Below are 13,357 nucleotides of genomic sequence, written 5' to 3'. Positions count from 1 at the left end.
TCTTTCCCAGGTGTCCAGAGTGGATCTTACCACATGCAAGACTTATCCACACTGACACACCATTCCATCAATTGCTATTAGCCAAGATGGTCAGGGATGCAATCGCATGCTCTGGGTGTCCCTAAACATCTGACTGCTAGATGCTGGGACTGGATGACAGGGGATGGATCACCCAATAAAGTGCCCTCTTATTTTCACTCCCTCCATCGGAAGATAGGATACTGGGCTAGGCGGACCTTTGGTCTGACCCAGTACGGCTATTCTTTATTTCTTATGCTCAGGACCTAACTAATCACTAAACCTGGGGTCAGGAAGGAATTTCCCCCCACGTCAGATTGGCAGAGACCCTAGTACTTTTTTCACTTTCCTCTGCAGCATGGTGCACAAGCCACTGGCTGGTTTGAACTAGGGTAAATGGTTGATTCTCTGTAACTTGAAGTCTTTAAATCAAGATTTGAGGACTTCAGTAACTCAGCCAAAGTTTATGGGCATATTACAGGAGTGGAGGTGGGTGAGGTTCTGTGGCCTGCAACGTGCAGGTGGTCAGAATAGATGATCCCTTCTGGCCTTAAAGTCTATGAGGGAAAGAAGGTAAATTTAAAAATATATATATCATACATGGCAAAGTATTACAATGTCCAGTGCAATATCCTATACAGACTATAACAGGAGGAATGTTTAAAGCAACTATTTGTAAATACTGATATACCCAAAGTTGCTCATGTTGTTAGCATTGTGACAGACATATCACTGTATTGCTTTTTATTAACCATTTATATATGGAATATACAATGTTGTAGCCATGTTGATCCCGGATATTAGGGAGACAAGATGGGTGAAGGAATATCTTTTATTGGACCAACTTCTGTTGGTGAGAGAGACAAGCTTTCAAGCTTACAGAGAGCTCTTCTTAAGGGCTTGTGTGTAAGTTCAAAAGCTTGTCTCTCTCTCACCAATAGAAGTTGGTCCAATAAAAAAAATACTACCTCGCCCACCTTTTCTCTTTATGTTGGGAGGCAGTTGGATACTATATTTATCCACTATGGTCCACAAGTGAGGACGACTATTTTTGCCTATAATAAACATTTTTTAAAATGGATTATTATGCAGTTACTTAACAGACTGGAAAGGCTCCGAAGGTTTAACAGCCTGATTATACCTCACAGACCAGCACCACATACTCTCCTGCAAGTTTAGCCCATAGTTAATTACTCTATAAGACACATAATTAGCTATGTGCTAAGCTCATTCTATGTGGTAGCACATGGCTATACATAATACTACAATCAGTTAAGTCCTAGACTATGGGCTAATAAGCAGACACCCTGTAGGAGAGCAGTGCTGGAATGCAGGAGCACTCTGATGGCATATAAGTACACACAGAGTACCAGGCGCACTATATGGTTGGACCATGTTAGCAAAGGTACTCCAAAATAATATGGCAATTGTGTAATTCTCCAGATTCTGGCTATGGCATACACATTTTACTTACACTAGCTGCAAAAAAAGTGGGATGCATTGTAGTTCAAGAATTATTTTTGAAATGTATCTTGAATCTCTAGAACTTTTGCTTTCAGCATTGGTGGAAATATTGTTATAAGTTACAACTACTGCACCAGAGAAAAGTAACTGAAGGATGACATTAAAAATACAAGCTGAAATAAGGTCTACATTCTTCACCACAATTTCCAATTACTGTGTCTAGGCAATGCAGAAAATATGATATCAAATTAACTCATTTCCAGAATTTCCTAGCTTTGCCCAGTGACAGCAAGCTGGGCTAAGATCTCACCATCAGCCTTAACTATGAATTCATGGAGTTTGTTGACTTGCACCACAATCTTAATTAATCAGTCTTTCTGTGTTTAAATATGACAAGGTAACAATAGAATTTCTGGATGAACTGAGATTCCCTAGGACTGCATAGCACAACTGCATTCAGCGTGACAAAGAAACATGCCAGTTTTATTTGCCAGTTCAAATGTGCCAGCTTTAGTTTCAGCAGTTTAATCTGTGGCAGTCATGTTTGGAATATTGTGAAGTATTCACAATGGTTCTCATAAAAATCAGTTTGTAGACAAAGTTCACACAGTGGAAAAGAAAAGCAGTGTATTTGGCAGTGAGGAAAAATATCCCTATTCCTGTCCCCAGCTGGTCTCAACGCTGCTGCTGGCTATTTGGGAGATAAAAGCTCATATTGGAAGCATGAATAAACTCAAGAAGCCTTTTTATCATCTTTTGCCATGTTTTCCAGGGGATATGAAAATGTGTAGTGATATTGTCCTCTCAGCTCTGTTTACACAGGAATAAAACAAAACCCATGATTCAAAAATTAACACAGTACTCAAAAGCTAGGGCTAAGAACTGCAAATTAGTTTATATAAAAGTAATGAAAAGACTAGTGAAATCCTGGCCCCACTGAAGTAAATGAGAGTTTAGCCATTTACTTCAACAGGGCCAGGATTTCACCCACTGTGTTTAATGTAAAGAAAGTTTTGATTTATGTAAACATCCTAAAGAATCATTTTCAGAACACTGGCTTGATCATAAATAAAAACAATCAGCAATGGCAATAATTAAAAAGACTAAATATTTACCATCTACAGTTGTTAAATTATTGTGGTATTGTTGGATCATATTAAAGAAATTCTATATTAAAATCACAAATGAGTTTGATTCCCCATAGTTTAAATTCCAGGGTATTACTAATTAAGAGGTCCCTTCGTTTTTGGTACTGTTTCTCTCCCTCTATGTGTGAAACTTGCAAGCTGCTAATTGTGTTAGTACATTCTAAGACAGAGTCTGTTCTCAAAGCAATTCTTTGTAACAACCACTACTCACACAGAGAGAGACTCAAAGCAATACTCTGTAAAAACAGAAACAGCACCCAGAGACTCCCCGCCCTTTTGTTGTATTCATCTCGCTTTGTTAACAATTGTGATTAAAATAGAGATAGAGGATGTATGTGGACGGATGCTTGGTGTGGATAATAACTGAATGATCAGGGAGGTGCCAGCCTAAGAATCCAGTGTCCAATAGCTGAAGAAGGCGTCAAGTGGAAATAACCCGAGGACCCCCGGAGGGCAGACTGGAATCCACCCAACAGCCTCAAGAATGGGAGAACCAAAGAACAAGATAACATCTGGCAACACGGAGCCAACAGGAATGTGCCATCTCCCGATTGATTCAGCAACAGCATGATGAAGCAATTCCCATAGACTGGCATAGGAAGAGATTCTTATAAAAATGGACTCTAGAAAGTGAAAACTTTGGGGTCTGATTCTGCAAACCAACTTCCAAGAGCAACAGATGAGCATCTGACAAGGCCCTGCTCCCTCCTCATGTCCAGGCCACCTGGCCAGTGGCTTGGCATGAGCAACTCTAAGGCAACCTTGCAGAACCTGTGTGTATCAATGAATGTGTGAATAAATATGAAATTGAATGGAATGTTATAGCTATAACTAACTGCTTACTATGATTCTTTCTGTATTCACAATAAATCTGGCATTTTGCCTTTTCCCCTTTAGTAAGATCCTGATGGTTTTTATTTTATTGGTATAACAGTATTACCTATCAGAATGCCATGCAGAAACAACACCTAGTTTTAATAGAGCCCTTTGTATTTTTCCCCTTTTGTTTTCTTTCAATATCTCATGGAATTGATAATTTCAGTCCTTCAAGTCTTTACACTCTAAGTTTCCTGAGAAAGGACTTCTCATGATTTTATCCCATGCTCTATCATTTCCTGGCTAGACTAATTTCTGAGAAGCCTTTAGAAATGGTCTCTCTCTCGTATTCCTTTGTGAATTTGGGGTTCTATTAAGCAGATATTATATACACAGGCCTTTGAAGTAGAATCTTGTGGATTTGGCTTCTATAGCACCTGGCTAAGATATTCAGCAGAAAACTGAGCTCCACGGCAAACCTATTTTGTGGAGCATGTGTAAATGCTTCCAGTACAACACAGTTCTGGTGAAAATTTTATTATAATTTCTGTCATCTTTTAATGAAACTTTAATCCTAATTCACCAGAGCCAAAATTTTGCCTTCCAGAGCTAAGACAGACACTGTCTAACTTGCAAAGTTAATCTAGCTGAGCTGGAGTAGATAAGACATATCCTTTAACCTCAAAAAGAAAAGGAGTACTTGTGGCACCTTAGAGACTAACCAATTTATTTGAGCATAAGCTTTCATGCATCCGATGAAGTGAGCTGTAGTTCACGAAAGCTTATGCTCAAATAAATTGGTTAGTCTCTAAGGTGCCACAAGTACTCATTTTCTTTTTGTGAATACAGACTAACACGGCTGTTACTCTGAAACCTTTAACCTCGGGAACAAAAGCCATTTCAGCATTCTTGAATGGGAGTCCAGGCCTTTAACTCTTAAACTTGATGCATGCACTGGTTTCTGGAATGACTGCACTCCTGCTCATCTGCAAGGCTGACACTGTGACCACTCAGAAGGTACTATGTCAGTTTCAATACGGCATAGGTGCTGATCAAAAATGGATTTAGAGGGGCACCTTGCATATTGCAGCAAATGCCATATCTTAGGGCAGAAGTTCCTCCTGTTATCATACCATGCCAATTTAGGGACACATGCTTCATGGCATGGTATATCACATTGCATCTCTAGATGCTCATGGCCATCAAAGAATTCATTTCTGCTGATTCTCCTCCTTCTCCCTCCATCTCCTTACTTTGTATATATCTTTATCATGATTTGCTACAAACTCAACATATCCCAGGCAATCTCCATAGTACAGAGTATTATACCTTTAGGAAATCACATCGGAAGTAACCTATAGCTGGACCTCTTTTCTACCCATATCTTAACGCATACAAAAAAAGTTATACCTACAGTAACATCCGACCTCCCTACTCCTAACTACCATCTAGAAATGGACCAGAAATCTCTATGCCTTCACCTTTCATCTTCGGAGTGAAGACTTATGTTATGATGTAACCATCTAATGAATATGTACAAAGGACGTACAAGCACTGGCAGTGGTGAGGAAGGAAATTTCTAGCTTGTACATGGATGTTGAAATGCAAAGCAGACTTAACAATGATGCTAGAACCTTAACTGAGTATTGTGTGATGTTTTTGCATTTAAATTTTCAGCCCTAACTGTGTATTAAAGAAGTCATTGCTGTGGGAAATAGAGAATGATTTATGTAAAGACCAGCATCAATCACTAGCCATGATAAGGAAGATAAATGAGTGTCTGGTATTCTCTCTCACTTGCACCCTTCTAAACTTTTCTTTAATTCTCCCACGTACTGCCACTATTCCCTAAAGGACTTTAAATTGGGCATCGTACCATGGAAATACGGTATTGTTCCCTGTTTCCTTTGCTTTTTTCTCTCCCATCAAATGAATAGGAAGATTCTGTCTGAGCTCTATCATGGTAAGCCACTGGTAGAGTGTAGGTAACAGAAGGAAAGCTCTAATATGGATCAGCCTAGGTAGGACAGGCTTGTCAACCATAGTACTCTTCCTCGGCATAAGCAGTAGCTTGAAACTGATTCAGAAGAGCACTCCTAGACGGTTTCAAATTGCTTCCAGCAATGGAGGGAAACTCTGCTCTTCAGGAGCGTAGGGAGGAATCACATTGCTGGTAAGCCTTCTGCTGTTAGAGGGACTCTAGAGAGACGTGAAAATTAAGTGGAAGAGAAGGTGCAGAGCAAAGAGGACACTTGAAAGTGAAGGCAGAAATATGTAAAAGGGAAGAGCATTAGGGGCAAACACAAGCACTTTTCTATATAGAAAAGTTTAGGTGCCATATTCCTGAAATGGCTGAATCCAAGTGCACCACTGAATCCAAGAGTTCAGGGTCAGTTAATAGCTTTCCACAGCTTTGATTTAGTGAACAAAGCCTTCCAGGAAATGCATCTGTGGTAAATATATGTTGCATAAGTAGTATAAAATTTTTCAAGTACATTGTTAAAGATTAATGGAGTATGGCGTATACTTAATAGGGAATTAAGCTGTAACAATGCACATCAAAAACTTTATACTACTGCTGTAAAACTACTTATTAAAAGATACAGCCAGCAAAGTTAACCTTCATTTTTATAAAATTGCTGTGCTGTTCACATTTTGCAGACATTCAAACCTAGCATATCCTACTGTGTGGCCCATTTTGTTCAGTTCTCTAGAATTTCCTCTGGATTAGCTCCTCATTTCAAGTTTAGTAGTTACTCCACAACACAGAGCAATATATATACATATGAACAGAACTCTACTCCTCTCAAGAAGGGGGTGAAAAAGACGTATCTCAGTCACAGGACTACCTAAATGAGACCTAGTTCTTATTCATTAGTATGTATTTCTAAGGAACTGACCATGTGAAGTGAGAACTCTTGAACACCACTAAAGACAATGGGATTAGAGAGTGCTCAAATCTTTGCAGAACCAGGCCCAAACTGAGCTGCTGGCTGGTGTTATTTCAGCCACAATGTCTGTCATAATTAGGGCCCTACCAAATTCACAGTCCATTTTGTGGAATTTCAGTCATAGGATTTTAAAAATCATAAATTTTATTATTTCAACTATTTAAATTTGAATTTCACAGTGTTGTAATTGTAGGGGTTCTGATCCAAAAGGGAGTTGCAGGGGGGTTGCAAGGTTATTGTAAGGGGGGTTGCAATACTGAGACCCTTACTTCTGTGCTCTTGGTGGTGGCGGCAGCGCTAAGTTCAAAGCCAGGCAGCCGGAGAGCAGCGGCTGCTGGCCGGGAGCCCAGCTCTGAAGGCAGAGGCACCACCACGAGCAGCAGCAGCGCAGAAGTCAGGATGGCCTGGTATGGTATTGTCACCCTTACTTCCACGCTGCTGCCTGCAGAGCTGGGCCCTCAGTCAGCAGCTGCCCCTCTCTGGCTGCCCAGCTCTGAAGGCAGCAACACAGAAGTAAGGGTGGAATAGTATAGCATTACCATCCTTACTTCTGCACTGCTGCTGGCGAGGCGCTGCCTCCAGAGCTGGGCACACAGCCAACAGCCGCCGCTCTCCAACTGCCTAGCTCGGAAGGCAGTGCATAAGTAAGGATGACAATATTGCAAGACCCCTAAAATAATCTTGTGACCCCCCTGCAACTCCCTTTTGGGTCAGGACCCCCAATTTGGGTAACGCTGGTCTCCCCTGGGAAATCTGTATAGTATAGGGTAAAAGCACACAAAAGACCAGATTTCACAGTCTGTGATGCATTTTTCATGGCCGAGAATTTGATAGGGGCCTAGTCATAATGAATATGAGAAATAAGATTCCTTGTTTTGGACCTTTCTTTACAGCACAGAGTCAATCTTTGCTGATAAGTCTGATCCATTTCCTGTTTCAGCTGAGTTATGCACTGCTGAGTCAATCTGCTATGTTCCTCTTTCTAATTTCTGTGTTACAATTGGAACTAAGCCTCCATCTTAGTGCCATAACCAGTACCGGGTCTTCCTTCTGATAGAAAGTAGAAGTAAACAAGAATGACATTTGCAAAGATTCTACCCAACAGCTATATTTTTTTCCGGCTATTCCTGCTATACTCATTAGGAACACAAAACCAAAATATACAATGGCCCTAGACTGCAATATCATTCCATACCACTCCTCTGGCTGCTCTCTGCCTCAGCATGGTGGGATTCAAAGAGCATTACACCACAATAGTTGAAGTCATCTGTGGTCTGTGTGGTCAGAAAGAAAACCAGTAAAATCTGCATGAAACATGTACCAATCTCCATGCAATATACCATTTACAAGGTCTTGTATGGTTTTCCTGTAATAGGAAATGCCCTAGTAGATTTGGTACACAATTAATTTTTTTTGCTTTAGATTGAGAATTACTTACACTGAATTATTCCTCCTTCACTGTTGCACCGGATGTTCTAAACACGTACCCTATGAGAGTAATCTGGGTTCCACCGGAGAAAAGTGTTGTTATAACAAACAAAACCACATTCTCAATTCAGTTTCCCCTCATTACTACATCAGAGTCCCACGAATCATTCTCACTTCTCTGTGGGAACCTTTGTAAGTTTCCATTCCCCAACCTTCCATTACTTTCTTTTTCCCCCTCCCAACAAATAATCCTTGACTAGCAATTTCAGGAGGCATCTTGACTTCATTCCATTGCTCATGCTGGGGTATATTTTCTTATGGTAATGCTTCCTATATATGCTCTAGACATAGGATCTCTCCAAGGCAATTGACTGATGTTTAAGAGAAGGTCATAAAAGAAATCATGTACATCAAAAGAAAAATGTAAATATCAGAACAGCTCTGTCCCTCACCTCTTCTGTGACTGCACATTTCTGAGGGGCCTTGGTTACTGATCTCACCCTGGGAACAGGGGTGAAAGTAAAATGCAGCTCTTACCGGTACAGGGCTGCTCTGGCCCCGCCCCAGAAGGGGCATGGCCTCGGGCGTAAGGGGCAGGGGGGTCAGCGTCCCCGGGCCCATCCATCTGTGCTCCCTGGCCCGCGCTGCCCGGGGCTCCAGCGGCAATTTAGAGGGCCCAGGGCAGCTACTTCTTTTGCCCCCACCCCCCGTCAGCAGCGCTGCCCTTTTTGCACCCCCCATTGGCTGCTCTGCCGGGTCATCGCTGCGCAAAAGGGGCAGTGACGTTAAAGTAGCGCTTTAAAGTCAGTTGTATGGGCCGGTACTGGAGGCTACCTTTTACCGGTATGCCATACCGGCCCATACCCCCTTACTTTCACCCCTGTCTGGGAAGGCTATGAATAGAATTCTATAGAATGGAATGAGACAGAGATAAGACAACTAGGATTTTTTTTTTGTTTTCTTGGCCTTGAGCAACAGATGCTGATCAAGCACCTCCCAAAAGAGTGTATTAAGAAAGATTAATATTAAGACAGAATATTATTGGACACTGGTTGATTAAAACAGAGTTTGCCTGCTTCTTCTTTTACTAATGGAACATATGGGGAAGCAAAGGACTGGAGTGAAATATGTCTTAATGTGGATTAAACTGAGCATCTTTTGAAGAAGCGTCAAGCACATATTAGTTTGTCTCTGTATGCTTAAATGATTGGCAAGTGGTACAGGACTGAATGTATGAAGAGCAATCAGAAGCAGTGGTATTTAGGTTGCTAATGAAATCATCTTTCTCTCCTCTATGCAGTCATACAGTGGAATGGATGCCATCCTCTTTTCCATTCTAGAAAGCAGGACATCTTGGTTAATCGCAGCCTTGTTCACAGTTTTTCTTCTCAGTTTCTTATGACTGAAATGGTAGATGTCAGAGTGTGCAGATAAGATTGATGATTTTTGCTATAATTTACAACCACCATTGCTGACGGAACAGTTTTAAGGCATCCATTTTATTTAGAGCACTAACATACCAGTCCTCAGGTAGAACCAGTCTCCAAGAAGTAAAATGTGGGTTTTCGTGACTGTGCACAGTCGCTACCCAGCTCTGTGCTTTGCCACACCAAACACAAGGAAAAAATATGGAGGAATTCTGCTCAGTCCCAGCTGTTCCTGAGCAGGAAAGCAAATATCTGGAACAAGGACATCAATGCATGACAGATGGAACAGAAAAAATGCAAGAGACACTACTGCATCTATCATCAAGAAAACAGTGGCACATACTTATGGCTGAATAGGATGTAACGAACACCCATAAGTTCTGCTACAGAAAGTAAAAGCTTGTTCCACATTCACCAAGGCTCCAGTCATTTTCTCCATGTGGGCAAACTCCTGTGCTTCTGCTTCCAGTGTAGCTCTGTGTGGGCAAAGAGGATCCACCCATGCAGAAGAAGTTGCAGTTAAAAAGACAAAAGAACTGAGAAATAAGTCATTTGGTATATGGCGCTTGTTCTAATGAAAAATTGACTTGTTCCAGGGGTCTAGAAACCATGCAACAAGGAAAGCTTCTGCTGTCTTCAAACGTATTACCATATAATCTTCTAACAAAGCAATTTGTATGAGCTAAATGTCATAGCACATAAACAGAAAGAGTGGAAAATAGAAAATAAAGAAATGGCACAAAGAATGGATGCCAAAAAATGCAATTACACTTTCCATGACAAAATAAATGGAGAAAAATTAAAAAGGTACAACAGATTTTTGTATGTGCAATGCACATTCAATCCACATATTGAAGTGCCTTGATCAGCAGGTTTTGAATATTAATACCCCAGGTCTGGGAACACTAGTTAACATACCGCTATCTAACTTAAGAAGAGCATGTTTGCCTTTAGGGATGATGGGTTGTACTGATGTTGCTATTCAGGACTAATTCTTCACTGCTCTCAGTACAAGCTCAATGTAGTTCCCGACAGATTTTCATTGTACACTAGTTCCCATATTTATCCTGCATGTGTGTGGTACAGGAAAAGTCCATCATGCTGCTTTGTAAACAGATTTTTCTCTTTTATAGAGACCAACAGTAGTAATTTACATGTTGATATAAATGATCCCGAAGTGTTTTACAAACTATTTATCACTTTTTCACCACTGAAAAGCAGCTACCTCTGAATAGAAATATAGCATCTGTTGAAGAGCATGCAGCTATACTATGCCATTTTGGACAAGTGAAGAGTACCTTTTTCAGCTGAAACTGCTGGAAAAAGTGTGGCTTTAATTCATACATAGCACCAAAGTTAATACTACTATTGCTATAAAATGTGTAATTAGTTCTTTAATGACCAAAAGCTCTGTATCTTGATTTTATGTCTCAGCTGAAAGATGGCACCTTCAACAGCCAATGCCCCTAACAGCACTTTGGAGCACTGGATCAGTACTGACTTGAGTTACTGCCACATACTGAATCAGCATATCCTACAGCACTTACTATTGCTACTCTCTGGCAATCTTCTGCTCAAGCGCTGCCCCATAGGTGCCCAAGGTATATGCTTCACGCTGCAGGCTCTACAAGCAGTACTCTGGGAAAGAATCATGCAGTTCCTTCAGGAAAACTTCTCAATCACCTGAGCATTCAGCTGAGTGCTGTTTAAGATCGTGAAACACATTCTGGCACCTCTTGTTGTTTCTTTAGTGGATTAGCAACAACTTTTTTTTTAAACCATTTTGTTTTAAAGGATAAAGTAGAACAGACAACTCACAGAAATACTCTCGTAATTAACACTCATGCTTTACCTAAATAGATCAATCCAAATCCTCCCTGGCCAATTATATTGCCCAGCCTCCACTCTTTTCCTTCAGTGTCTTTCATTATCATTCCTTTGGGAAGGGGGACAGGGAGCTTGCTTTTTCCACACCCTTTAGGTGGCATCACACCTTGAAAGAAAAGAAAATGAAACCAGTATGAAAGAAAACGAAACCTTCCAATTCCCTTGTTCCAAAACGAAAATCATAGTTAAGTCTTCCACAGCCTTGCACCTGAGTAATAACTTATTCCTGTGCAAAGAGGGTTTAAAATGCTACCAAATAGTGTTTTATTCCAGTTCAAAGTGAAGGTAAATGACTACAGGGAGGCAAGGCCTAAACAACGAGGGGGGCAATCCCATTCAAGCAACAACATTATTACTAGGTGAGTGGCTGAGACAGAGGGATGGAAGGAAAGTTGCACTGAAAAAATCTACAAACATGCAACCTGGCATGAGTCCACAGTACAGCCTTTAAACTATGAGTTGATAGTTTAGGAATATGCACCATTATAAAAATAATCAGTGGACTACAGAACAACCACCTGAGTCTGCACTCTGTTCTTTACTAAGCTCAGTGAGGTGAGATGCATCATCCCGGGTGGCTTTGGGGGTCTAAACATCTGGTTTGAAATACCAAGACCCCACTCTGGAACCATGTGTTCGAAGGTGGGCAGGCCTGACTGAGAGGGAGCCCTTTATCCTTTCACACAAGCCCTGAGTTCTGTCAGTGGGATTTTTCAGACTCTCAAAGCACTTTACACAGGTGGCTGGTGCTATCTGCCCTGCACGGGTCTCTTACACCTTTTTCCGGGGCTGACTTTGGCCTGAGTGGTTCTCTTAGCCCACTCCCCGGATGGCGAGCGCAGCCGGGGAGAACAGACCGGCTAAAGGAGATGGCAGCAGACGGGGGAAGGCTGCCCAGGTGCTCCTACTCCCCGCTCTGCTCCAGGCGATTTCCCAACAACTCCCCCAGCTTCCCTCCCACCTGCAGCCTTGCTCCGGCCGCCCCAAGCTCCCTCCGACACCCCCGGCTCACCCAGCTCGTTTCAGAGAGCTGCTCCTGGTCTCCACCCCCCGCCAATCCCCGCAGCTACTGGGGGCTCCTTCTCCCTCGCGGGCTCCTGCTCCAGGGCGCCGCGGCAGCCACAGACTCTTCCCAGGCCGGTCGGATCCGCGCGGTCCCACCCGCTCCCCGAGACACTAACCGGCCCCGCCTCAGGCCGCCGGCGCCCCCCGCCTTCCTCGTGTAGCCGGGCCGGGCCAGCCTCGGAGCGGAGGAGCAGCGGCCGGAGAGCCCAGGAACCCCGGCAGTCACATGGGGGATGAGTGACAGCAGCCGGGGCAGGCGTGCGAGGAGCCGCGCCGGGTGCGGCTCGGGGAGCGCGGGCGCGGCTTCCTGTGGGCTCGCCCCAGTGCCCGGCGGCGGCGGCGGCAGGGGAAGCGCCTGTGAGAGAGAAGCCGCGGCTCAGCGGGAAAGAGTGCGGGGTGCGCCTGATGTGCCCGCTCGTCCGAGGGGGGGCGGGATTGTCAAACAGTGGGTGTCCTACCTCGCGTTGGAGGGGCACACTCGGAACATGCCCCGCTTCAGCATGAAGTGTTCTAAAGATTAAACCAATACTAAAGAATGAAATAAAGTGCCTGGCTGTTTGGGGGCCACATGTTCCCTGCCCTGTGGAGAGGCAGGGGAGCCCTGGTGGAATCATGAATCATAGAGTATCAGGGTTGGAAGGGACCTCAGGGGTCATCTAGTCCAACCCCCTGCTCAAAGCAGGACCAATCCCCAATTTTTGCCCCATCCCTAAATGGCCCCTTCAAGGATTGAACTCACAACCCTGGGTTTATTAGGCCAGTGCTCAAACCAGTGACCTATCCTTCCCCGGAAGTTCTGTGCACAACATTTAAAAACCTTGTGCATTTTTTTTAGACTATCAGGGTTTGAAGGGACCTCAGGAGGTCTCCTAGTCCAACCCCCTGCTCAAAGCAGGACCAATCCCCAATTTTTGCCCCAGATCCCTAAATGGCCCCCTCAAGGCTTGAACTCACAACCCTCAGCTTAGCAGGCCAAAGGTCAAACCACCGAGCTATCCCACCCCAGAGGAAGAAGCTTTGAGAGATGCCTCTGTCATAACAGCTCATACTCTCTGGAAGTGCTATAGTCAGACTATTGGAGTCCACTGTAAAGAATTCTCACTGGAGTGGTGACTGTAGAAGGGGGTGTAAGGTGTGGCCTATACTACACGTA

At 43.2% G+C, this 13,357-nt stretch overlaps 1 protein-coding gene across 2 annotated transcripts in view; it reads right to left on the bottom strand.

Moving 5' to 3' along the window:
* VRK2 (VRK serine/threonine kinase 2) overlaps window positions 1-12,535 on the bottom strand; it is a 67,615-nt gene extending 55,080 nt beyond the window's left edge. The window contains exons 1-2 of one of the 2 annotated variants that reach the window (XM_073339348.1): window positions 12,321-12,535; window positions 11,105-11,245 (exon numbers count right to left, since the gene is read on the bottom strand). In XM_073339348.1, coding sequence (XP_073195449.1) covers window positions 11,105-11,240 — 136 coding nt within the window. In that variant the 5' untranslated portion in view covers window positions 11,241-11,245; window positions 12,321-12,535. The other variant, XM_073339349.1, reaches the window with a different exon arrangement.
* Between the last annotated feature and the right edge of the window lie 822 nt (window positions 12,536-13,357).

The sequence above is a fragment of the Lepidochelys kempii genome, chromosome 3 (assembly GCF_965140265.1).
Source record: "Lepidochelys kempii isolate rLepKem1 chromosome 3, rLepKem1.hap2, whole genome shotgun sequence".
Classification (NCBI taxonomy): domain Eukaryota; kingdom Metazoa; phylum Chordata; order Testudines; family Cheloniidae; genus Lepidochelys; species Lepidochelys kempii.
This window is presented reverse-complemented; position numbering and strand designations above follow the sequence as displayed.